This window comes from Cyrtonyx montezumae, unplaced genomic scaffold (assembly GCF_038088225.1).
Source record: "Cyrtonyx montezumae isolate F1298 unplaced genomic scaffold, pur_monq_1.0 scaffold_25, whole genome shotgun sequence".
Classification (NCBI taxonomy): Eukaryota; Metazoa; Chordata; class Aves; order Galliformes; family Odontophoridae; genus Cyrtonyx; species Cyrtonyx montezumae.
The window spans coordinates 12,894,355-12,919,508 of NW_027071992.1; the positions used below are offsets into that span (position 1 = coordinate 12,894,355).

The 25,154-nt window shown below is 39.5% G+C and overlaps 1 protein-coding gene across 2 annotated transcripts in view; it reads left to right on the forward strand.

Moving 5' to 3' along the window:
* The window catches only part of NADK2 (NAD kinase 2, mitochondrial), a 28,691-nt gene extending 3,867 nt beyond the window's left edge, over positions 1-24,824 (forward strand). The window contains exons 2-12 of one of the 2 annotated variants that reach the window (XM_065739989.1): positions 9,377-9,465; positions 9,802-9,890; positions 11,297-11,378; positions 12,569-12,652; positions 15,817-15,953; positions 16,872-16,950; positions 19,022-19,165; positions 20,700-20,755; positions 20,842-20,895; positions 21,530-21,653; positions 23,346-24,824. In XM_065739989.1, coding sequence (XP_065596061.1) covers positions 9,377-9,465; positions 9,802-9,890; positions 11,297-11,378; positions 12,569-12,652; positions 15,817-15,953; positions 16,872-16,950; positions 19,022-19,165; positions 20,700-20,755; positions 20,842-20,895; positions 21,530-21,653; positions 23,346-23,484 — 1,077 coding nt within the window. In that variant the 3' untranslated portion in view covers positions 23,485-24,824. The remainder of the gene's footprint in view (positions 1-9,376; positions 9,466-9,801; positions 9,891-11,296; positions 11,379-12,568; positions 12,653-15,816; positions 15,954-16,871; positions 16,951-19,021; positions 19,166-20,699; positions 20,756-20,841; positions 20,896-21,529; positions 21,654-23,345) is intronic. The other variant, XM_065739990.1, reaches the window with a different exon arrangement.
* The last annotated feature ends 330 nt before the right edge of the window (positions 24,825-25,154 follow it).

The following is a 25,154-nucleotide window of genomic DNA, read 5'->3' on the forward strand; positions in this document are numbered from 1 at the left end:
AATCTTAGTTGTTTTTTTTAAAACGTGAAGCCCCTGTGTTTCCTTTTAGAAAATTGAGCAGTTCTGAAAAGCTTTAGGGTTTGTATCAGCCTCTATGTTGTGTGGATCCAGATGTGTGGTGTGTTAGGACTTTATTAAGGTGCTGCTGTGAAGCTTTCTTTATTTGGATGAATTCAGACTAGCCATCTCTGGTTGCTTGTTCTATAATGTGAACTATGCCAGAGCCTCTTCAGATTGAGGGTGACGGAGCACTGGCACAGCTGCATGGAGAGGTGGTGGAGTGTCCTTCTCTGGAGACATTCAAGACCCGCCTGAACGCCTACCTGTGCAACCTGGGCTAGGGAGCTGCTTTGGCAGGGGGCTGGACTCAGTGATCTCTGGTGGTCCCTTCCAATCCCTGCAATCCTGTGATTCTAGGAAGTGCATAGAGTGTTTGAAAAATGGCAGTACTGTTCTGCCTTTTTCCTTGAAAAGGAGAAAAAACGAGAATACTGTGTATTGAATTTGAAACATAATGAAGTCAAGAGATGGATTACAGTGTGCCAAGGTTATATAAACCTAGGACGCTTTTCTGACAAACAGAAAATACTCTGCTAGAAACACTGAGATGCGTGCAACTGTGGTTCAAATCACACAGTCACAGTATTTTTATACCTTTACTTTTCAGACTTGGTATGTTTGTCTCAGTGTTCACTGAATTTAGTTTTTACTTTATAGAATAAAATGCCCTCTAGGTTGTCATTTCCTCATGAGAGGAGTCTGGAAAATGACTGAAACAAATGACTGGAATGTAGTTTCTTCTTCCATAGTGTTTGTTTTTCCAGCACCTCATTCAATATAGTTTTATATATAGTACACAGGCAAGAATGTATGGTGTTTTAGTGTGGTTAAATTAACTGTCAGCTATCTCATCATCTAATGCTTAATACAAGCAAGATAAGTTTTATTTTTTCTTTGGAAGAGCCTTTAAGTAGTTGTGATTTATGTCATTGTTATGTTAGTGTCTGACTGGGTTGCCTGCGTTGTGCTGGATTTCTGGAAGCCTGTTGCTGTAGGAAGTACTTCCTGATTTGTTTATAGTTAACACAGCTTGTTCTGTATTTGCCCTCAGATTGCAAACCACTGTGTGGATTCTTCAGTTGTGGTTGAAATAACAGTACTTTAATGTGCTAAATGAAGAGTCAGTAAACAGTTTGTGGCATTTTTAGTTCATCTGGAGATGATGTTCTTAACCCCAAAGCAGCGTTACTTTTGGGAAAGTGATGCCTGTTTTAGTTACCAGGTGAAGTGTCAGATTCAGCTGCTACAGGAGTAGTGGAATAGAAAATGCTACAATATGCAAAGGGCTTCATCATCTCTCTATGGCAGATAAAAGGGCAGCATTTGGAAGGCTGCTGTCACTGTATAACAAGAGTGAGTACTCTAAACTGCTGAGGGAAGGTGAAGGAGGTGTAAACAAAATACTTCCTTGCTAAAGCAGCCCACTAGGGTACTGCAGCATGGGAAATGACATACAGAACTAATAGAAGCACAGCATGCATAAAGGCCAGACTGCTGGGAACAGTTTGTGTAGTTACTCGTGTCCCAGACTGGAATAAGAAGGAAGGAACTGGGCTTAATGCCTGCAGCCTGCAACTCAGCACTACTTTGAAATGGAAAACTCAATTCGTGTTTAAAGCTTTGTAGGAAACTTAAACCTCGAGCCTAGGTCTTGATATTTTCAGCAGGGCTTGGACAGCAGTGTGTGTTTCTTTGCTACTTCAGCTAAGGGAAGTGGTCATTACTAATGTCGTCCTGTAAGACACTGAGTTTGTGAATTGCGCTTTTTAATTTAAATTGTCTGAAGTCAGTGTGTTGTGAGTTCATCCAGGACCTGTATCTCAAGCTGTTCGTTGAGTTTGCTTCAGGCAGGGCTCTGGGGCACACACTAGGTGGGACTACCTGGGCTGAGTGATTCTAGACGGATTAATCCTCTCATTGCAGGCACTGTCCTGCTGAAGCCTGTCATATTGCTGTCAAACGCTTCAGCTATAGACTAAACAAAGCATCCATTCAGTGAACTTGAACTTCTTCAGTGAGTGTGTAAACTGGACTCACTTTTTTCCAGATTTCATGACTACACAATCTTCTTTTAATCAAACATGACCATAGAGGGTTAAATTGGATGCATTTTGTATTTATAGTGCAGAAACAAATAGGAAAACATGGTTCAGCTTTAAGAAGTTTGAAAAGTCCAAGAGGCCTGGTGAATCCCACAAAAGCGGGATCTTTGGTGTCAATACAGCAGCTGAAGCTTGTGAGTGGTTGCTGTTTGTTATCTGGATGATTGGTCTTCATTTAACAGAAGCTGAAGGTGGGCATGGTCTGACGCTGTGATGGCTGTTGTCATCCTCAGACCTGGACACCTGCTGTATGAAAGCACAGAGCTGAAGCCCCTGCTATTTCCAGCTGAGGCTGAAAAAGCCCCAAAGATTTAGGGCTGTGTCTTTAGCAGACACTTTTTTGTCATGGTCCAAATGTTCCAGAGATGCTCATTACTACAGTTCTTATTTTTATCTTTGTCTTTTGCCCATCATTCTTTTAAGTCCAGAAACGGAACTGTCCTTCATTCCCTCTTTCTCTATGAAAAATCAGCCTTTCTTTAGGCCGAGGTTGTGTCGTCGTGTAACACTATGGGACAGTTCAGCACCATGGAGCCAGTTGTTCAGTGTCCCTGGAGGTGGATGTAAAATGGAATCAGGAATATAAAAGTGCTTGAATTCCTGGTTGAGATGAAGACAGTTCACCAGGTAAAGCAGAAGCCTTGAACACAAGCAAAGCACACTGAGGAATTCATTGTCTGCTTTGATTGACAAGCAGATATTCAGCCACTGCCAGGACAGCAGGGCTCAGCGCACGTAGCAGTTACTCAGGAAGACAGACGGCATCACTGCAAATGTCTCTCCTTCCTCACCCTAGCTTTATTGTTTAGTATAATGCCATGTGGTATGGGAGGTCCCTTGGCAGGTTGGGTCAGCTTTACTGGTTCTGTACACTTCCAGCCCCTCACTGGCAGGGCAGTGTGAGAATATCAAACTTCCCTGGCACTGCCTAAGCTCTGCTCACCAACAGCTAACATATCAAGGTGTGATCAACTGTATTCTCATCTTAAATCCAAAACCAAGCACCATATGTCTTCAGAGAAAATTTTAGTAGAGTAGCTCTCATGTTTGTTACCATGGTTTTTTGTTGTTTTTTTTTACAATTTTGTGCTTTTGAGGTCAGACCAGCAGCCTGTAGTTGTTTCTTCCCATTCTTTTCCTTTTTTTGTGTGTGTGCTTCTGATGATGTCACCCTTAGCTGACTGTCCTCATACCATGTCCTTATGCCTGGTGCTGCATTTTCTGTATGTTCTACTCTGACAGGAATAAATAACTTTTTCCTCTTCTGGTAGACTCAGCAAGTAGGACTTGGCAAATTTTTTGTTTCCCATGTTATGGTCTTCAACTTCTGTTCATCAGTATACTCAGTTTCCTTTGCTCTCACTGTTCTTTCCTGCTAGCTACTGGGATAAATTTTTACTGGCAGTGCAGGGCTTCAGAATTTCAAAGGGTTTTACACCTTTAACTTAAACTAAGTGTGCAGCAGTCTGCAGATCCTAAGCTCTGTAGGACCAACGTTTTATTTTCCACTTGTCTATAAAATCATACTTCAGATTGGCAGTTTCTGAAAGTATATCTTTTATAAGTTAAATGTTTTGTGGTTTAATGTATACTTCTCTTACAGTATTACTAGGTTTCCTTATATTTTAATTTTTTTTATTATCCAGTGTTAGACTGATAAGTTTTGCAGGAATATATACTGTGACCCTATGACGCATATATATATGTATATTTAAGTTTCTGGGGTCAAACATTTGCTTATTCCATGCAAGGAAGTTATTTTTTATGAAAAAGGTTAGTGGTGAAATGCAATTAAAGTTTTGCACTTCCCTTGAGTATTTTTCTCAAAGGATTTTTTCTATTTAATAAATCTGAATAAATCTCATTCTACCAAGTTATTTATGTAGATGTTATCACAGAATCACAGAATTGTAGGGGTTGGAAGGGACCTTTAGAGATTAAGTCCAACCCCCTGCCAAAGCAGCTCCCTAGCCCAGGTTGCACAGGTAGGTGTCCAGATGTCTTCTATCTCCAGAGAAGGAGACTCCACCACCTCTCTGTGCAGCTGTGCCACTGCTCCGTCACTGCACTGAAGAAGTTCCCACACACATTTGTGCAGAACTTCCTATGCATCAGTTTGTGCCCATTTCTCCTCGTCTTATTGCCACACACTGCTGACAAGAGTCCAGCCTCGTCCCTTTGCCTCCTGCTCCTGAGATATTTATAGATGTGAATCAGATCATAGAATCATAGGGGTTGGAAGGGACCTCTAGAGATAGAGTCTAACCCCCGTGCCAAAGCAGGTTCCCTACACCCCTCTGAGTCTTCTATATTTCAAGACTGAACAGATCCAGGTCTCTCAGCCTCTCCTGATAATACAAGTGCTCCAGGCCCTTTATCATCTTCGTAGCCCTCTGCTGGACTTTGTCCAGGAGATCCCATTCTTTTTTATACTGGGGAGCCCAGAACTGGACAAAATACTCAGGTGAGTCCTCACCAGGGCAGAGTAGAGGGAGAGGATCACCCCCCTCAACCTGCTGGCCACGGTCTTTTTAATACACTCCAGGATCCCATTGGCCTTCTTGGCCACCAGGGCACACTGCTGGCTCATGGTCAACCTGTCATCCACCAGGACACCCAGGTCCCTCTCCTCAGAGCTCCTCTCCAGCAGGTCATCTCCAGCCTGTACCAGTGCATGCAGTTGTTCCTTCCTAGGTGCAAGACTCTACACTTGCTCTTGTTAAATCTCATCTGGTTCATTTCTGCCCAGCTTTCCAGCCTGTCCAGGTCTTGTTGAATGGCAGCACACCCTTCCAGCATGTCTGGAAGTAACGCTGGCTATCCTTCAGTCTTCAGGACCTCTCAAAGATGATAATGAGTGGTTCAGCAGTTAATTCTGCCAACTCTCTCAGCACACATAAATGCATCCTATTGGGGCTCATGGTTTTACATACGTTGATGTTGCATAGACACTCTTGAATCATCTCCTGCTTCTCCAAAAGGGAGCCTTCCAGTCCCTCTCACTTACCTCCAGGGTACAGGAATTCTGAGGGCGTATCCCACAGCGAAGATAGAAGCAAAGAAGGTGTCGTGGTTTTTGCTGTGATTGGAATATCAACAACACAACAAAAACCACAAAACCATGAGAGAAGGTATTCAGTATCTCTGCCTTTTCACCATCCCCCATTACCAAAACACCCTCCTCATTTAGTAAATGACCCATGTTTTCCCTGGTCTTCCTTTTACTGCTGACAAACCTAAAAAAGCTTTCTTATTATCCTGGGTCTCCTTTGCCAGATCAATTTCAGGTTGGCTTTAGCCTTCCTTGTTGTATTGAGGATGCTTGGTATTACTGTTTTTCTTCAGACAGAGTTGATACTCAAATCAAAATAGCAGTCTAGGTCTTTAAATGTGTACCAAACTCAGCACTGATCTGTCATAGTAGCTTTCTTCTCATATTTTAGCTAGGTAGGCATCATGCCCTCAGATCCAAAAGTTACAACTGCTGCTGTCACTGCCTCAACTTTTATGCACTGAGCTCTCCTTACATTTAGTGATGTAAATACCAAAGATTAGTTCATGCTTTTCTCCCTTAAAAGTCAGTTGTTTTATGTGCTTTGCTTACTCCTTGCAGCCATCTTTTGGCCTTGTTTATAAGGTAGTTATGGAAACAGGTCCCACTCAGATGGTCTCAGTCTTTTTTTTTCCTTGTAACAACAGCTTGCAGATGCTGAATTTAGTTTCCTCTTCCTTTTTGGATATAGTTGCAAGATTAGCTATTCTAGAGGAGGCTTTGAGGAAGAAGTGAATTCCCTTCATCCACATCCTATGCTGTACAAGCAGGGAGGCTGTTATGCTCACTGTTGGATATTAGAAGCAGACTGGCCTGCCAAAGTCTTTTCTTCTTAAAGGAGAACTGTGATGGCTGTAAACCAGAGCTTTATCTGAAGAGTGGAGCTTGCCAGCTGTTATCACACAGAAGGGTAGGAGAAGGACTTAAGGGCTGGAGGAGTCAGCTGGTAAGACCCATCATCTATCTGAACAGCAGGCCTGAAAGTTAAATTTGCAGCATGAGCTTGTCCAGACATCCAGCTGCTGCTGGGCTTTCCAGAGTGATGACTGTGTGCAGACAGCGCTGTCTGATCTTTGTCTCCAACTTCTTTTTAAAGTAAAAATGTGACAATGGTTTCAGTCTGTCTTTGTGCTTCGGTATTAAGAGCTCTTTTAAGAAGCAACTTTAGTAATCCCTTCATGGCATTCACGTCCTGGGTATGAGGCAGAACAAGAGGCGTTGGGTACAAATGCAACCACAGGAGTGGGACTGTTCCATGATTCTGTGAGCTTTCTTCACTGGGGCTGTGGATGCTTTTCAGGTTATTTGGAGTAGTTACCTGAAAAGCTGCTAATACAAGTGCTCTTGTTGGATACTCTTTGTGGGTAGGCTGAGTCTGGCTGCTTCAGGAAGAGTGAAGCTACAGATAAGCTGACTTCTAATCTCCAGAGCTTTTTGCGTAGCAGGAGTATTTGCTGTCTCCATGTAGTGTAGCTATTTAAACTTACAGCATCAGCTTTTCATTTCTCTTGTAGCTTAGTGATGCTTGCTTGATTTAGTATTGAATTCAAATTTTTGATACCTATTCTGTAACGCTAATCTTTGTAAGAGAAGAAATATCCGCAGAAGTTTTCAGCCAGTCATCAGAATACTGGCTGCTTATTTGAGCACTGCTTCTGCTTTCTGACCAAGCAGATTTGGTTCTCCCAGCAGTTAAATTACCCATATCTCTCTTTGCTTCTACCAACAGTGAAGTGTTGGCTATAGACATGCCTGTGATGTTAGTAGCCTGTATGATTACAGGTGATCATGCAGAGATTCATTGCTTGGTCATAGTTCTGAGGCAGAAGCTCTCTTTGACTAAGCTGAAAGATCATTTGCTGACAGGTCTGGCAAATATTGGTAAATAAAATTGCGAGATGGAGTTTGTATTTCATGTGTGGAAGTAAATCATCTGTGGAATTAGCAGTCTGAAAAACATATGCTGCTGTGAGTGTCTGCTAGTCAGGCACTTAGTTGGTGACAGTGTTTTGTTCACAGTGGATACTTCCAGAGGAGATATGAATACTGACTTTGTAACCCTATAGATTTTTTGAGTAGTGTTTGTTTGCTTTGGATTTCTTGTTCTTTTTGTTTGTAAAGCAAGGTCAGTTAGTGCTCCAAAAAGCATGACTGAAAATCCAGATTTTAACAAATCAGATCTGTGGTGCTCAGGGGTCTGTGGGTAATGAATACATATATTTTTCTTTTATGCTTTCCACTCCAGATGGATTCTAAAGTTTGAAAACCAGTCCAGCAGTGAGCAGTGCTACAGCTGTTGGCTGCAGCATCCTGGCTTTTTTTTCTTGCCTACAGCTGCACCTCTTTGTTCCTCAGAGCAGCGCCATGAGGTGCAGAGGGTGTATTGGAATGCATTAAGCATTGTAGCTGTGAAGGAGACTCAAGGCAGTTCATGGGACTTGACACCCTGCACTCCAACAAAGTGATGCTAACAAGCTTCTTTGAGATGATGTGGAAGATCAGTGAGGATGTTTTCTGGTTACCCACATGACTAAGCACAACTGGCAGCTGCCCACACAGTCTGCCTGTGGTGTTGTTGACAGCATCCAGGCGAAGCCTAGAGCCCTTTCTATTGGAGGTTTCCTGATTCTGGCTGTAAAACCAGCTAAAGATTTCATTTCTGTTAAGTATCGCTGATTCTAAACCCAGTTAGCAGCATGAAGGTGCAATTCCAGAACAGCCAATTCTGTTCTTTTCTGTAATCGCTTCCACGCTTACCTGTTTGTGTGATTCGTGGTTGGATATCTCGATGCTGATTTTTGTCAGATGAACAACAATTGCATTTGTTGGGTATTGGATTTCAGTTAACTGTGTTTGCCGTATCTTGTCCATCCTTTCTCCTTTGCTTGGAGTTCTGTGGTGTGGGAATCTATATGAAAATGGGATTAGTTTCAGCTTCCTGGCACTGCTTGTTCTTGGAAGGCTGTGCAGCTTTGTATAGAAGTACAGGAATAAATAGCTGGAAATGCCTTTTCAAAGCTCCTGGTGCAGACAAATTTCTCTGTGCAAAGTCGATGAGGGTTTTTTTTTTTTTCCTGCTCTGGTGAGTAGGAAAGGGAAACAGTTAATCACCTTAAAATACTTCAGTTTAGATGGAAACTTGGGAGCTGATCTATTCTAGCCTACTGCTCCAAGCAGGATCTCTTTTCATTAGGAATGTATTTATTAACTCCTTTTACTTAGTAGCATCTTATTTTTTCCTTTTCTACTTCCAAATTGGGCTTAATCTGCATGCAGACATGTATTTGTCAGTACCAGCACCAAATGAACAGACTGAATAATGAGATGCAGAATGTATAGAGAGCAGTAGTGACTGAATTACTTGAATGGAAGCTTGTTGCAACAAAATCAAATGAGTCAAGAGTTCTTACTTGCCTGCTAATTCAGGTCTTACCCACGTAAACTGCCAGACGTTCACATGGTCTAAAGAGTGTCCTGAGATTAAGTATTTAAATTATTTTGCTTCCATAAAGAATGGTGCTAGAATGCAATGTGCTTGGTATTGATAACAGTTTTGAAAAATTTGGCCTGTGAGCCAGGGGCCAATATTGAAGGCAGTAGGTTGCTTGACCTTAAGTTTAGCTTTGTTTTTGATGCAAGGGAAGTGCTACCTTTGTTACCACTTGGCAGTCTTCCATTTTAGCTCAAATATAATTTGAAGGTTAATGCTATAAGTATTTCAGAGATGTCTGTTTTAATTAATCATTCACGTTGCTTTTTCTGTTGTCCTCTTTCTGATTAGCAAGAAGTTTAGGTAAATGGCTAACTGTTTGAGTGCTTTTATCACATGTTGTACAGGGATATTAGTAAAACTTCTATGCAGAGTTAACTAGAGTCTAAATTGCTTGAATATAGGGAAAGCAAAGTGTCTGCGGTGGTGTAGAGGTCAGTATGCCATATTTGTTTGCATGGTTGTTTGCAGCCCTAGAGGTTGGTTGCTGTGACAGTGTAATTACTTTAATTGGTGAATGTAAGCTGGCTGGCATGTATACAGAGATGTAATTAATGAGACACTTCTAAAAGCATGTATCTTAATAATGAGATAAAATGGGTTTTATATACCTTCTGTTTATGTTAATCGCTACAGTAAGTCTCTTGAACTATTCTCTTCTCTGTCTTACAGCTTGCCTTGAAGGGATCTAATTATGCTGGTCTATTAGAGCGGCATCGCATTCATACAAAAAATGTGGAGCATGTTGTAGGCAGTTTACGGTAAGAATATATGGATACTGAGAATTTCAGAAGCAGTGCAACTGTGCATGGACTGTGTGATATAGCATTAAGAAAGCTTTGTATGACGAGCCTTAGTAAAATAATATTGAAAACAGGGTGATGTGAATGGACAGTTGAACCCGAAACATCATGTGAACTAGTTCAGTTTTTAACTAACACACTATATGATTATCTTGAAAACAAATGAAAAAGATGGAAAGCATTTGTGTGGGCATAAAATACTTACAAACCATTCTTAGTTATGTATTAGTTTTCCAGAAGGATGTGACAAGGAAGAGTATAAAACACATTCTGGCTTTTTCCTGCACTTTTTAGGAGTGAGAAGATAGAAGTCCGTCTTGTTAAACGTCGAGAATATAGTGAAGAGACAGTTCGATGGGCTGATGCTATTATATCTGCAGGAGGTATGACTTTATGGAAATGAAGTATTACAGTAGTTTTTCTCAGATGTGCTTTTCAAATAGATTTTGTAGTATGTGGAGCATCTGGAGATGTTTATACCTTATAAACAGATTCTCCAGTATCTAAAGTTGTAGCAGTAGGAAATAAACAGCAATGCATGGTCACTTCAGATATGTTTAGTACTGTCTTGTGTAAAATGGTGTAAACTGTTGACCTTTCTATTGCTCTCTACTGAAGAGGATAAAATGCTTGCTTTTACGTGATTATGCATAGCCTTTTACCTCACTCTGTTTTTGAGAAATGTGAGGTGGAGACTAACAAACTGCCATTTCCTTCCCCTTCCCAAACTTACTTTCTTTCTTTCTTTCACACTTAATTCCAGTGACTGACAGATGTATCTATTTGGATAGACAGAGGTATGCAATTTCTGAGCTGCTTCTGCCACTGCTTAGAGCTTTCTAAATGAACCAACAGAGCAACTATTCTAACTGATTCCTTTTAACACTGGATTGCAGCTGTTCATTCAGTTTTGCTTTTGTGAATTGCTGCAAAATCTGCTGTGTGTTGCTGGGCTCTGACTTAATTTAAGTTCGAGCATTTGTGGCAGTAGATATGAACACTGCCCTGCCTTTGTCTTTTCCCTGACTTAGTCTACTTTGCCCTTGGTACTCAAAGTGGGGCATAAAGGATGTGTTTATACTGGAAGTACCCTAACTATACAGCTGTAGATTTCAGTGAAATCTTTGAAGTTGGACACTAAAAGGCAGGGTGAATATTTCCTCTGCCAGCTTGACTGTGGCGACATCCCTCATTGTTATGTGGGAAGTGACATATCAGAGATTTTCAGAGCTCTTGTCTTGTTGTAAAGACTGGTTTAGATTAGAATCGTCCTCTTCAACAGGGAACTATATTAATAATCTGAAGAAACAGTGGCACTTAAAGGCTTATACCCTTCTCAGTTGAATGTGAGACTTTTCCAAACATGTGTATGTGGGTCCAAATAATATCTTTAAATTATACCTTCTGAGATAAAACTAAGGCTATTGTTTTGATGGGAATCACTGTAAAATTTGTTATTGTTTCCTGGTTTCTTTGGTTTTGTTTAGCATTAATTTTCTAAATAATTCCTTTTACTAGGTAATAAGCATATAGGAACCTCCATAAATATGTTTTCTAACTTTTTTCAGTCACATTTATTATGTTGAATTTAGTTGGTACTATTTTGCTTTAGAAATATTAGTAGTTTTCTGGTCCACTTTTTTGGTGTATGTGTGTGTACCCCTTAGGTGATTCTCTGTAAATACAAAGAGATGGGGAAGGGTGTTAATGTGCTGCAAAACGTGTGAAACTATCTGAATTGGAATACTAGAATGAAAAGTGAAACTAACATCTTTTTGTTTTTCTGTAGGTGACGGTACAATGTTGTTGGCAGCCAGTAAGGTCTTTGATAAATCTAAACCAGTTATTGGAGTAAATACTGACCCTGAAAGGTAAAAACACATTTGGGAAGGCAGTGCTCCAGATCATACCAGGCATAATGCACATCTACTTTCATGATGCCTGTGGCATCTGGAAACATAAATGTCTATTGAATTTGATTGCAGTTTACTTGTTTTATTATAAAATTTTCCAGAATGAGTTTTTCCCCTCTCATCTGAGAGGACTGAAGTGTATTGGATAAGCATTATTTTCATACAAACGTAGCAGTACTTAGAGCTAGGTAACTTGTGTTACTGACCAGAATCTTGGGGCTAAAAGTGGTGGTATATAGTATTAAATGGAAAAGGGACTTACTTAACAAAAGTAACCAAGTGTGGTACCCGAACACTCAGGATCTTTATTTAAAGTTTTGTTAGGTAAACTATTCCAGACCTCAGAGAATACTGTCTCCTCAGCTACTTAATGGCATTTAGTTGTCCTTTATAAACTCCACCTAGCAATAAGATTGATTTAGGCAGGTGGATCCCAGTGTATTAGTACTGCCTGGTTAGTATAACCTTCAAAAGGATAGTAGATAAAAACTCTGAATTCACTAAGGATGTCTGCTGTGATTTCCAGATTTAGATTTTTGCTTCTGGTGTTACCCATTAATGAAATATTAGTAGGTAAGAAAGCAGTGGATAAAATGTGATTCTTTCTGTATCTTCCAAAACTTTTCAAATTCTGTGAACAAGTTTTCTTCAGTATCAATAACAACTGCCTTCAAATATCAAATATCACTTGTAGAACAGTAACAGTGTTTACCTTTCTGGCTTGGACATGCAATCTTAGGCATGTCACCTACTATTTTGTATTAGCAACTTGTGTTAAATATTGTTTCTAACTGGAACAGATTTTTAACTTTGAATTCCTTGCCTAGAACTACATGGACAAGAACTCTTAGTACGTATACATTCTTGCAGGATTGCTAGCTGAGCAGCCGGTTGTTAGGAGTAATATGGGAATGAATTCCTATCTCTCATGTGTGCTACAGGAGCTGAAAGATGAGTAATGGTGGTAGCTGATGTATTTTGCATGCATAATATTATAGACTTGTAAAAGTAAATAGTCTTGCTTTTTTTATATATCAAGAAGGGTTTTTTTTTTTATGGCATCGGATACTGTTATACTGTCATTATATATATACACTGTCTCATATATTATATACTGTCTCATTATTTTTGTTCTTTTTTGCTTCCAGGTCAGAGGGTCACCTGTGTTTGCCTGTGAGATACACACACTCATTTCCTGAAGCACTACAGAAGCTTTATCGTGGTGAGTTCAGGTATGATTCACTGATTTTTTTTTTTGTTTTGTTTTACAACACATTGATTGGATAATGCTTAATAGTCTGTGATCCATAAGGAACAAATGATGCTTAGTAAAATCATAATGTTTCAAATCATTATTCTGTGTAAATGTTTATTGTGTTGAAAACTGTGTGGTTGAGCAGTGCTGGACTATAGAGGATAAAGCTGTGACTACTGGTTCCAGGAAAAAAAAAAGTTTTTTTTATTGTAAAGATGTATTGAAAGCATCAAGTTTAGATATTCTCTAAGTAATTAATCTCACTTGAACTAAGGGGGAATCCATTTGAATTTTAAAGGGCAAACTAGGGGAGAGTTTTTCAGTCTCTTATTTAAAAAAGACACATTGTTCTGTGGTGCCACAGTTTTAGGATTTTTTTTGGTTGCTATTCCACATTGTAACATGGTGCAGTGCACTGGCAGTTGCCAGACTGCTCTCTTTGCTCCCTGGTTGTCTTGCCTACGGGTAAGGGCTTCGGTTTTGGAGCATCTTAATTACTCATTTGTATTTTATTTATTAGCTTCAATTTCAATCTTGTTGTATTATATTATCTCACATCCTGCTATATATTTAGCAAACTGAGGCTTTTCCCATAGCTCATTGCTCCTGTTTTCCTTGTATAGGCCCATCTCCCTACTTTTGTTCCTCCCTTTCTTTTTCCAGGGTGTGGGTCTGTATTTCTCCTTCTCCTCTTTGTCATGGAACTAGGCTGAACCATTCCAAACTGTGACATGTAATGTGAATACTGTGATGACAATCAATCAAACAGAAGCAAGTCATTCACATTATAATATATTGCAATTGTTTTTTGTTCATACTTCCAGCGTACTTAATTTGTAACTTGAAGCATTCTTGTATTTGTGCCACAAAAAATTCTAGAATGAGGTGAATACAGTCATCAGGTTTGGTGATACATAACTAAAGGAGTTTCAGTGGTTGATACCAACTGAAAAGGTACTTCTTGAATCAAGTGTCCTAAGGCTGAGAAAACAGAAACTTCTAACTTTCCATCTTGCTAAGTTGTTTACTTAAAAGCTGAAGTCCTTTGCTATTCTAGCCGCTTGAAACATTTTGTTGGATGCCACGTTGAAATTTTCATCACTTTGCTCATGTTGTTGGTCTCAGAGAACTGAAGCACCACCACAGCAAAACAAAAAGGTCTGATTATTGTTTCAGAGTAAGTTTGAAAACTGACATTCCTAAGCAAGAATTAGAGCATAAGGAAGCTTTATACTAGGTAGATACCTGGATCAACTTCTCTGAAAGAACTTCACATGGCCCAGAGTTTCATTAGGATGGTGATAAATGTACTTGGGACTGGAAAGAGGAGTTTTTTTTCTTTAATCCTTATCTTTGAACTGCATGGAAGTCACTTTACAAGTGCAATCTGTAAGCATTTACCCTTATCATTCCACGTAACAGCCAATCCAATTGATCTATAAAGGGCAAGCTATGTCAGACTGACTTTGTTTTGTGATGGTAAATAGTGTAACAGGATCTCAGAATAGGGACGTAATAGTCCAGTTCTATAACTTCTTTTCTTTCTGAATTGAAACTAGTATTTCTGCTATGTTTTTTATAATCCCTAATTTAAAAGAGGAAGAAGGAATAGATTTCTAACAAAGAAATAATTAGGTCATTCAATTTTTTTTAACAGCCTAAGGAAGAATGTCTTTTATTTCTATATCCTTCTCTTTCTTCATCTGAACCACTCCTAAACATCCTAAAATTCTCAGGCCAGGAGAGATCATTTAATATATAAAATATTTGTTGCCCATATTAACAAAAAGGTGAATAAAGTTTATTTTTGGATATGTGAATACAAGCAAACAACGGTAAAAATAAAGCAGGCATTGTTGTATACATTCCTTAACACTTGTTACTCTCAGACTTACTGCATCAGTCATGCATTCAGAAATTAGGACCGCATTTTTCAAAAGATATGTTATGTGTGGGTCCTGTCTTCTTCAACATCTTAATCAGTGACGTGGATGAAGGGACAGAGTCCCCCTTCAGCAGGTTTGCTGTTGATACAAAGCTGGAAGGCATGGCTGACACATGCGAGATTCAGCAGAAAGGAACCTGATGTGATTTAACAAAGGCAAGTGTGGAGTCTTGCACCTGGGGAGGAATAACTGCATGCATCAGTACTAGTTAGGGGCTGACCTGCTGGAGAGGAGCTCTGCAAAGAAGGACCTGGGAGTCCTGGTGGATGACGTGTTGGCCATAAGCCAGCAGTGTGGTCACCAAGAAGGCCAGTGGCATCCTCGGATGCATTAAAAAAGAGTGCGGCCAGCAGGTCCAGGGAGGTGCTACTCCCCTCTGCTCTGCCCTGGTCAGCCAACAGCTATAATTCTGTGTCCACATCTAGTCAGTCAGAAATGACAGGGATCTCCTTGAAGGAGTCCAGCATAGGGCCACAAGGATGGTAAAGGGCTGGGAGCATCTCCCATATGAGGAAAGTAACCTGAGTCTGTTCAGCCTGAGGGGAAAAGAAGACTGAGAGGAGATCTGGTAAATGTTTATGATCATGTGAAGGGAGGTGGGAGGCAAGTAGATCGAGATAGGCTCTTTTCAGTGGTCTGTAGTGATAGAACAAGGAGTGATGGCCTAAAACTACATAGGAAGTTCCACACAAGCAAATGGAAGAACTTCTTTATGGTAAGGGTGACAGAGCACTGGAACAGGCTTCCCAGAGAGGTTGTGGAGTCTCCTTCTATGTTTAAGACCTGGCTGGACTTCTGCCTGTGTGACCTATTGTGGGTACCTGCTTTAGCAGGGAGTTGGGCTCAATGATCTCTTGAGTTCCTTTCCAACACCTGTGATTCTGCATGATTCTCTATAACATAACATTTGCAGACATCATTGGTTACTGTCATCGTATTTTACATATTCTGAAAACATCAGCTAGCAATTTGGTAAGTGTAAAATATTTACATTTTGATATGATTATAAGTAGAGAAATGATAGTGGAAGCTACAAAACTTGAAATATGACCTAGAATGTATTTAATCTTTAACCTTAAGATGCTCTGCTTTGAGAATGAACTAGTAAAACTCTTGTGTCTTCAAGTCTATTTGATCTTAGATAATTCTGAAATGAGTATTTTGGGTACTGATGAAAACTTTTCTCCTCTCTAAGGTGGCAGTGGCGACAAAGAATCCGACTGTATCTTGAAGGAACTGGTATTAACCCTGTCCCTGTAGATTTACATGAACAGCAGCTAAGCCAAGAGCAACACAGCAGAGCTCATATAAATGAAAGATTTCAGGATCAAAGTAGGTTAAAGTCTGTGACAAGAACATAATCCCTTTGCTGTGATAATTTTGAATAGGAGGCAAAGATTTGTAAGAATGGTATTTGAAGTCTGGTCACTGTGTTTGAGAAGCAGGAAGAGACGGTGCTTGTTAGCACTCGATTCAGACTCAGGTGCTTTAGATGAAAATATGATCACTTTCAATATGTTTGTTCTGGACTTACATATTTAGAATTAGCTTTCAGAATTAGATTTCTTGAAATAGTATCACATGCAGGCAAAACGCCTTAGATTGTTACTAAGTGGTGTCTCTTAGTATTACTTGGGATAACCATATGAACAGTTTAGCATGTATTGAAAAATAAGCTGTCACTGTGTCTGACAGCAAATGAAAGAAGACAAGTGGCAGTCTCTTCCTGGGTAATTCCTGGGTCACTAAACACCTTCAACTGTTTTCTTTATGCTGGATTGGGAATGCAAGAGCCTGATTTGTCTAGTCCTGTATTTCTGCACTGAGAAATTCTTTTCAGTTTGGAATATTTGCTAATCCCTTTAAATTACTGTTGATATAACTTCTAGTTCTTTGAACTTAATCTGAGACATATATTAAGTCGTTATCAGTGAGTTTAAGCTAGAAGAGGAGGTAATTGGACTTGGTTCTTGGTTCTCAGCAAAATAATGTCTGAAAATGAGTGGCATTGTTTTACTGACCTTGGTTCATCTGCTTAATTCGGTTTTCCACTGAAGAACTAGGTACAGACTAAACTGGTAAAAAAAAAAAATAAAATAGTGAGTCCTTGAGATGACAACAGGACACTGAGAACCAATGTCTAAATGCAGACACAGGCAGTAAAGTGTGTCCTCCAATAAGTCATGGATTGTTTTTGAAAAGCTAGGCTTTGGAGTCATGATTTAACATTGTCCTTTTCAATATCTACAGGATCTGATGTTTCTGGTCCACATCTTTTACCAGTGAGGGCACTCAATGAAGTCTTCATTGGAGAATCTCTTTCATCCAGGTATGCTTAATTGTTTTTTTTTTTTGTTGTTGTAGCAGTGCACAGTTGACTGTTTCTTTCCATGCTGCTGCAGTGGGCTATCAGTGATGATGTCTTTGCTGTGAAATTTCTGCTTCAGTAAATCAATAATGCAGTAGATTGGATTACTGCTGGTGTGTATTCAGAGCTTAAGTGCAAAGTGCAGTGTTGTAAGCATCTGTTTTTTTTCTGTTTTTCTGTCTGGCCATTCTCTCCTCTGCTTTTCCTGTCTGTTATTTTCTTGGCTAGGTCTTACCTAATCAAATGCTTTCAGTTACTGTCTTTACCATGGACTGAAGATTTCAAAAATTGCCTTTAAATTGTCTACTCTTCTGCACTTATGAGTATATTTCCATTAGCCTAGCATGACCAAACTGAAATACTAATACCTTCTTTCCATACCTCCATCTGTGTTTAGAAGCAAAGGAAAAAGCCTGCATTTGGCTGAAACATTGTTATTGCAGGAAAATGTCCTTGTTCTGAGAAAACAGTTTGTATCATATCCATGTTACTGCATTATGCAATGTACCTTCGTGACTGTTCTTTGTGAAGATAAATGCTTTTCTGCTAGCCAAAAGATAACAAGAAGGAAGTGGGGTATATGATTGGGGCTGTGAGGAAGGAGTTAAAACATGATCTTCAGTCAGCACTTGGCCAAACTTTACTTGTGTTTTATATCCTTTTACTTTTTTTTTCTTTAAACTTTAGTGTGTAACATCTTCTTGTGTTTGTACAGTGCCTGGGACACTGTGATTGCTGCTGGAAACAGTTTAAATGTTCCATGAGTGCTTTATCTTCCATCTGGACTGCAGCCTCAGACTGGAAGGAGGAATTAGTCTCAAACAGATACATATATTGCTGTCTACTAATCAAATACAATTTTATCAAGATTCTAAAAGGTTTATTTAATGTACAGTGATGGAGGATCACAAAGCTGCTTTCCAACACTATACAGTTACATCTGAATATCATAAATACATCTTGCTCTTTAGTTCAGAATATTTGAGAAGCAATGAAGAACACAGTGCCTGTAGGAACAAATCCCTACTAATAAATCTTGTGTTAATAGGACTTGAAGACTTCAATAATTACATCGTGCAGATGGATCTTATTTTTAAGGCTCAAGTAAATTTTTTATTTTAAAGGCTGAAATGCTGTATAAAAAGACTAGGTGCATATTCCAAATGTCAGTTAAGAAAACAAAGTATTACAAGTTCTATATTCACAGTCTGTCCGGACCAAAATATCAATCACTAAAAGCTCAGTAAACTTCTTTTATTAAGTTTAGTCATGCTGAACACAGTGAATGGGATGTGTTTCCAAGGGGTTATCCACTTATCTGAGGACTATATCATACTATTTCCTTTAGGCATCAGCAACTGTAGTTCATAAGATTGTCTGGAAGTTCTGAAGCTTATGGAGAGAGACTGTCTGGTTGTAACAGGCCTAAAATTAGGAATACTCTGATGCATCAATAATACCATACAGAATGATGATTGTGCTCCAAGACTTTGAACACTTGAGTTTCGGGAATAATTTGCCTTGAAGAGAAACTTTAAAACCTGCTGAATGTTGTAAAACCAAAGTTGTTTGTGAAGGATCACAGTGGGTTTTTAATTACTGATGTGATCAAGAATTCTGCTTGAAGCCATGCTATTATTTACTCTTAGTGTTCCCTGATGTAATTTGAAACCCAGTCACAGCATAAGCACAGTTTTTGCAGTAGTTCAACAAATCATAGAAGGAAGGTAATGTATTTGTAGTTTAATTTCTAAGTCCAACAAACCCTGCTATATGCGAAGTTATTGTGAAATGACCCAAAGTTCTTCACAATGAAGTGAATATGAAAATTAGCTACAAAAAAAATAACCTGTCTAAAACTTCATGCTGAAAATTGCTTTTTTCCATTATAAAAACTGCTATAAAACTGAATGAAAGGTGGCTACCAAATTGGAAGTGTTCAACAAAGCCTGTGAAATTGTCATCCAGATTTGAAAATGTCACCCCTAAATTTATATATGCCTGATAAGGCTGTGTGTTCTGTCTTATTCAGGGAGAACTTTAAGTCCTGCAAACCCAGTTTTAAATTCTCGCTTCATAGGGCCTCCTATTATGAGATATCAGTTGATGATGGTCCTTGGGAAAAGCAGAAGAGTTCAGGGCTCAATGTGTGCACTGGAACAGGATCAAAAGCATGGTAAGTACATGCTGCTGCTTTGATACAAGATATTGTTTCAGCGTGAGTGCATATCAGTTATGTCCAAATAGTCTCACTGTTGGACAGGGCTCAGAATTGTCTTGGATGTTTGAGAGGAGAACTTCTCCCTTATAGGTATGGTGAAAAGAGTTGAAAGGAAGGAGGAGGTCAGGGAATGAGACAAAAGCTTACCTGCAACTCTGCGTGGAAGGGTTTGTATGCCCCCCCTCTAGAGAGGAGAGGTTGGGGTTTTTGAGGAAGTGATTCTTCTCTGACTGGTGGGCTTCTCTGAACTGGTCTTGTTAAATTAAACTGCTTAGATAAGGCAGCTCAGAAAACCCTTACAAAGACTGGAGCTTTAAAAGGAATGGGAAAACTTGTACTTAAGTGTTCTCTGACACATCTGTTTTTTCATTCTCTTTCAAACTGTTTTTTCAGTCCCTTTCAAACTTAATTGAAAAGGCACTGTTTCTTTGCCAAAATATTCCTCTTACACGAAGAAGCATATATCCAAGCAGGGCTGTACTAACCTAATCAAAGAGGTAAATTTCTTTAGCAGCACTTTAAACAAGCTGAAGTGCTACATGCAAGTCTGATCAATTTAATTTTCTGTACAGAGAGATTTGGAAGTTGGGCTATATTTATCATTTCAGGATGTACAAAAGCTGGATTTTTATAGCAATCTAAGGTGGACTAAAACTGAAGCTTTTAATGAAATTGGAAAAATAAATATTCATGCTGTAGCTATGGTTACTGGGCTTTAGTTTTCATTGTAACTCAGAATCTTTTATTCAGTCAGCGTAACTTTGTCCTAGTGGCTGCAGACTGGCAGATTGCTAGGAGAACTTCTGTAGTGTTTGGTACCTTGGCAACGTGCAGTCACAGTTCAAAAGCTGTTCTTAGGCATTTCATTTGATTATATGCTTTCTATTGAGCAGTCTCAGAAGCAGAGGATTCCAGGATACCATCCAAATTTCAGGATTGTCATCTTCATTGCTGTAACTGGTGTATGGTTCAGGGGGCTTGTTGAGATTTCAAAGCTCGTCAATCTACAAGGCATTTAAATTTAAACGTCCAAGTACTTCTGCTGCTGCTAGTCTAACTAGTTAGGAGAGAGAACAACTGTGCCTCTCAGTTTCTCCTGAGCATTTGTTCATGTTTGTAAGTAGGCAGTAAGTGTTAAGAGGAATAGCCTTGGGAAAACAGCCTTGGTATTTCTGTAGTGTGTCATGTATACACTGGATGTGTGTCTAAGATGCTCTACAGCCACGACAGAGGCACTGGAACGGGAACTGTAAGCTCCACTGAGAACTAGGCAACTGAGATGCTTACAGTACTGCTGCACAGAGGCTGCAGTTTCTGAATCAGGTCATAGGAAAACTAGTTGTCTGCCTATGCTTAACAGCATTCTTAGATTTCAGACAATGGCAGAATTGTTTTTTTTTATCTGTATGAAAGGTACTTGGGGTTGTTTGTTTGTTTGTTTCCTTAAATTTTATTGCTTACTGAACAAGACTTCTACTTTTCTGTTTAGGTCCTATAATATTAACAAGGTAGCAAATCAAGCTGTTGAAGAGATCCTTAATATTGGTGAGTGTGAACAGCCTATTATTACTGGCTAAGTTTACACAAAGATACTCCTCTCTAATAGGTGCTCTTGCTACTTGTTTCAACAGCTAAAAAGCATGGAAGTTTGAATATGCCACTAAACACAGAACTAGTACAAAAAGGTTAGTGAAAAAGGCAAGAATTCTTTAACATATTTATGTTGACCACTTTATTTTTATATACTCAGCACCACTTCTCAACTGTTTTAGTGTTCTTGCAATACTACAGAATCACAGAATTGTAGTTCTTAAAAGGGAGCTCTGGAGATCACTTAGTCTAACTCTCTTGCTAATGCATGTTCTGTAGAATAGATTGCATAGAAAAGCATCCAGGTGGGTTTTGAATATCTTCAGAGAAGGGGACTCCACAACCTCTCTGGCTGCTTGATCCTGTGCTCTATCACCATCAAAGTAAATAAGCTTTTCCTCTTCAATCTTTCTCAGAAATAGAAGTTTTTCCACCAAATACTAACTTGAACCAAAAGCAGTAATTTAGACTTTAGTATGTGTAGATCTTCCTGAGAATTTCAGTTCTTCTGAGATTTGAAACAGGAAATACTTACTCAGCTGAACAGAGCTCATGAATGTAAGTCATGGAATAGAACTGAAATGACCGTCTTGTAAAATCAAAGGTGAAGGCTATCAAACAGCTGGCAAGACTCAGTACTGTCTCTGAGTAGGGAAGCTGCTTTTTCCTGGATGAATGTGTTTTTCTAAAAATTATCTGCAAAAGCTAATGGCTGATTTCTGTTTACAGTAACAAATGATTACAATGACTCCCTGCTCTACAATCCGGAAGAACCAAAGATGTTTTTCAGTATTCGAGAACCTATAGTAAACAGAGTTTTCTCAAGCAGTCGGCAGCGTGGTTTCTCTTCAAAGTAAGTGCTGACTGTAGCAGCTGCTGAAAACTTCTACCATTCTATGCAATTTCTGTGTAGGTAATCCAGGAGTTTTTCTTGAAGTGTTTCAACTACTGGCTTGTGTTCTGAGTGGCTTGGGTATGGTTCTCATAAAAACAGGAAGAAAATGTTACCAGGCTGGATTATGCTTTCATAACATCTGAGCTACACACAGACTTGCAGAATAAAAGAATCACACTGTACCTAGTTTTGTGTGCATACGCCACTGCTCTGACTATGAGACAGGCACTGACAAACTGGAATTAATTCAGGAATGGGTCCCTGTGAGTCTTACGGGGTTGAAACAAACGGAGTATATAGGAAGGAGTCAAAAAGTATTTTGGTTAACCTGGAGAGGGCAAGTCTAAGCAGGGACGATAGTTTCTGTCTTCAAGTTACAGAGCAGAAGGGCTCTTCAGGGCAGAAGAGTAGGAGGCAACAGTCAAGACCTGTATGTTACAAAATTCTGATAGTGGAATATTTTTCACTGAGTACGGTCTGACAGTAGAATAGACTGATGGGAGACGGTACTGGTGGTGGTGTCCTTGGAACAGTCCAAACTTGAGATGGCAAGAATGAAAGCAGCATGATCAGTCTTTAAAGTAGGGCCTGCTTTGAGTTGAAGGCTGTGAAAGAGATGCCCTTCCAAACTAAATTTTCTGTAATACAGTCATCTTAACTTACTTTTTGTGAAACTCACTATAGTTAAGTAAATAAAAACATATGCAACTGTTAATTGTATGCTTAGAGTAACTATTCTAAGAGCAGTACAGTGTGTCAGTATTAACTAAGCATTAACTCAACCTTTTATGTCAAAACAAAGGAGTTTGACTTCCACATAATCACAGAACTGTAGGGGTTGGAAGGGACCTCCAGAGATCATCCAGTCCAGCGCCCTGCCAAAGCAGCTCCCTAGCCCAGGTTGCACAGGTAGGCGTCCAGGCGGGTCTGGAAAGTCTCCAGAGAAGGAGACTCCACCACCTCTCTGTGCAGCTGTGCCACTGCTCCGTCACTGCTCTGGGAAGGAGTTCCCACGCACATTTGTGTGGAACTTCCTGTGCTTGTTTGTGGCCATTTCCCCTTGTCCATTCTCCACACACTGCTGAGAAGAGTCCAGCCTCGTCCCTTTGCCTCCTGCTCCTGAGATATGTATAGATGTGGATCAGGACCCCTCTAAGTCTTTTTTTCTCAAGGACCCAGGTCTCTCAGCCCGTCCTCATAAGGGAGGTGTTCTGCATCCTTTATCATCTTTGTTGTCCTCCACTGAACTCTTTCAAGAAATCCCTGTCTATTTTGTGCTGGAAAGCCCAGAACTGGACTCTATGCCTCACCAAGGCAGAGTGGAGGGGGGAATAAGAGAAATAACTGAATTTTAGGTGAATCTTTATTAAATGGAATCATCAGTACCTTTGTTTAAAAATGCACCTCAACTCCAGATTCATTATGGGGTATAGTGTTGGAGGAGTGCTCACACTCTTTTAAAAGTAATAGCCTGCATTTGAATAGGTCCTCTAGTCCTCTCTGCTATGATATTCTTGCACATGCTCCTGCATGATTCAGTATTTATTGGCCCATGCAAAGAAACATTTGAGAAACAGTCTCTTTGTTCAGGTAAGTGCTTCTGTGAACTACCTCACTTCTAAACTACTTTATGATTTTTTTTGTTGGCAGAGTCTGTGTCCGTTCTCGTTGTTGGGACGCATGTATGGTTGTAGATGGAGGAACATCATTTGAGTTCAATGATGGTGCAATAGCTTCAATACTGATTGATACGGAGGATGCACTGTGCACTGTTTTGCTAGAAGAATGAAAGGACCCTAGTGTTTTCTGCTGAAGCAGTTCTGGATCCAGAGAGGGAACTCCTGGAGAAGGACAGCACATCATAGTGCTGCATTAAGTTGGAAGTTGGCTTTTCTTGATTGTAAGAGAAATAGAAGGAAAACTGAGGTGCTTTTCATTCCTTGGGTTGGGGATATCTTGGAAGCCTATTTATGCTCTTTTTCATCTGGTGTATAAGAAATGTATCTGAAGTCTTACCTCTAAGTTAAGTGAAAATTGACATTTTTTTAACCTGTATGGCAAATGTGAAAGAACATCTTTTTTAAACCGTAGGTAGTTGGGTTCAAATACTAAGTCAGTAGCATTAAATATTCAGATGTACAGTTTTTTAGTGTGGGACTGGTTAAAAAAATAAATATCTTCATATATCCACTTTTGTAGAAAATCTGACTGTTAAAATCTAGAGATTTGGTGCAAGGGACATATAGATTTTTTGATAACTCCTGATGTTGAAATATGAATCTTTTGTATGCTTTTCAAAAATTTTAACAACTTTGTAGTTTCATACAACTCATGACAAATTTTTTGTCTCTTCCAATATTTGTTCTTTCTACTTCGTAGATTCACATCTGAAGTGAAAGTTTGATTTAATTTCTAGATCTTTCACATCTTCCCTTTGCTCTTCACATAGACAGATTTGAAACTTAAGGCTTTTATTGAGCCCCTTACTATCAATATGAAACTACAGAAAATGTGCTTAAGACATGGTCCCTCACCGAATGGAGTACCTGGCTTGTGGGTGTCCAGTCACAGTGTGTGTAGTTATTAAGAAAGATACAGACCTTAAGTTGAATGATTTGGAATTTCAGGTTCTGAGCTTCTTTACAACTGCAGAAGGATAAGATGAGCTCAGCTGAGACCTACTACACAGGTTGCTCTGAAAGCAACACCTATTTTTTTTTTTCCTGTGGAAACAACTACAGTATAAAGAGAAGAAGAATGTTTTTTAATTGAGCAAATCCTCAGCTACAAAACACTATTTTTAACAGTCACCATCATTGATCAGCAGTGCCTGTGAGCCTGCTCGTAAAACTGCACCAGCAGAGATGACGCACTTTTGCTGCAGCCACTGCTAAAACACAGCACCCACCACACTGTGCTCACATCCACTGTTTGTTCTCCTTAAACCTTCAGCAAGTGTCAGTGAACGTCAGTGGGTGCCATTTTTTTCCCTATGGAGGAATTCAGTCATCTGCACTTCCATGTCAGACGCCGTTTTGTCAAGACTGCCCTTTGCTGCCATCTGTCACATGGTGACAAAATGTAATGGGATATTGGTGGGAAGATTCCTCCTCTACTACTGTGCCACCCGTATGTTTCTGACGTAAACAGTGTAATAAAACTGAAGGCATTACTTTTGGAGCAGCCTTTGTAGTAAGAGCACAAATAATGCTTACCCTGTTACTTTCCACGCAAAATTTATGCTGAATTCTAACTGATATTGAATTGACAAAGAATGTGCCTCTGGTTATATGCGATATAAAAACTGGTTGTAGAAGAGGAAGTGACTTTTTAGATACTGTTCTAAACTGTGAACTTTGCCTTTGAAAATCTGTGCTGATTAATGTGTAGATGAAAGGGCAGAATTTGACAAAATGAAGTTTTCTACAGCAGGAACTCTTCTGATACTTGACTTGAAAT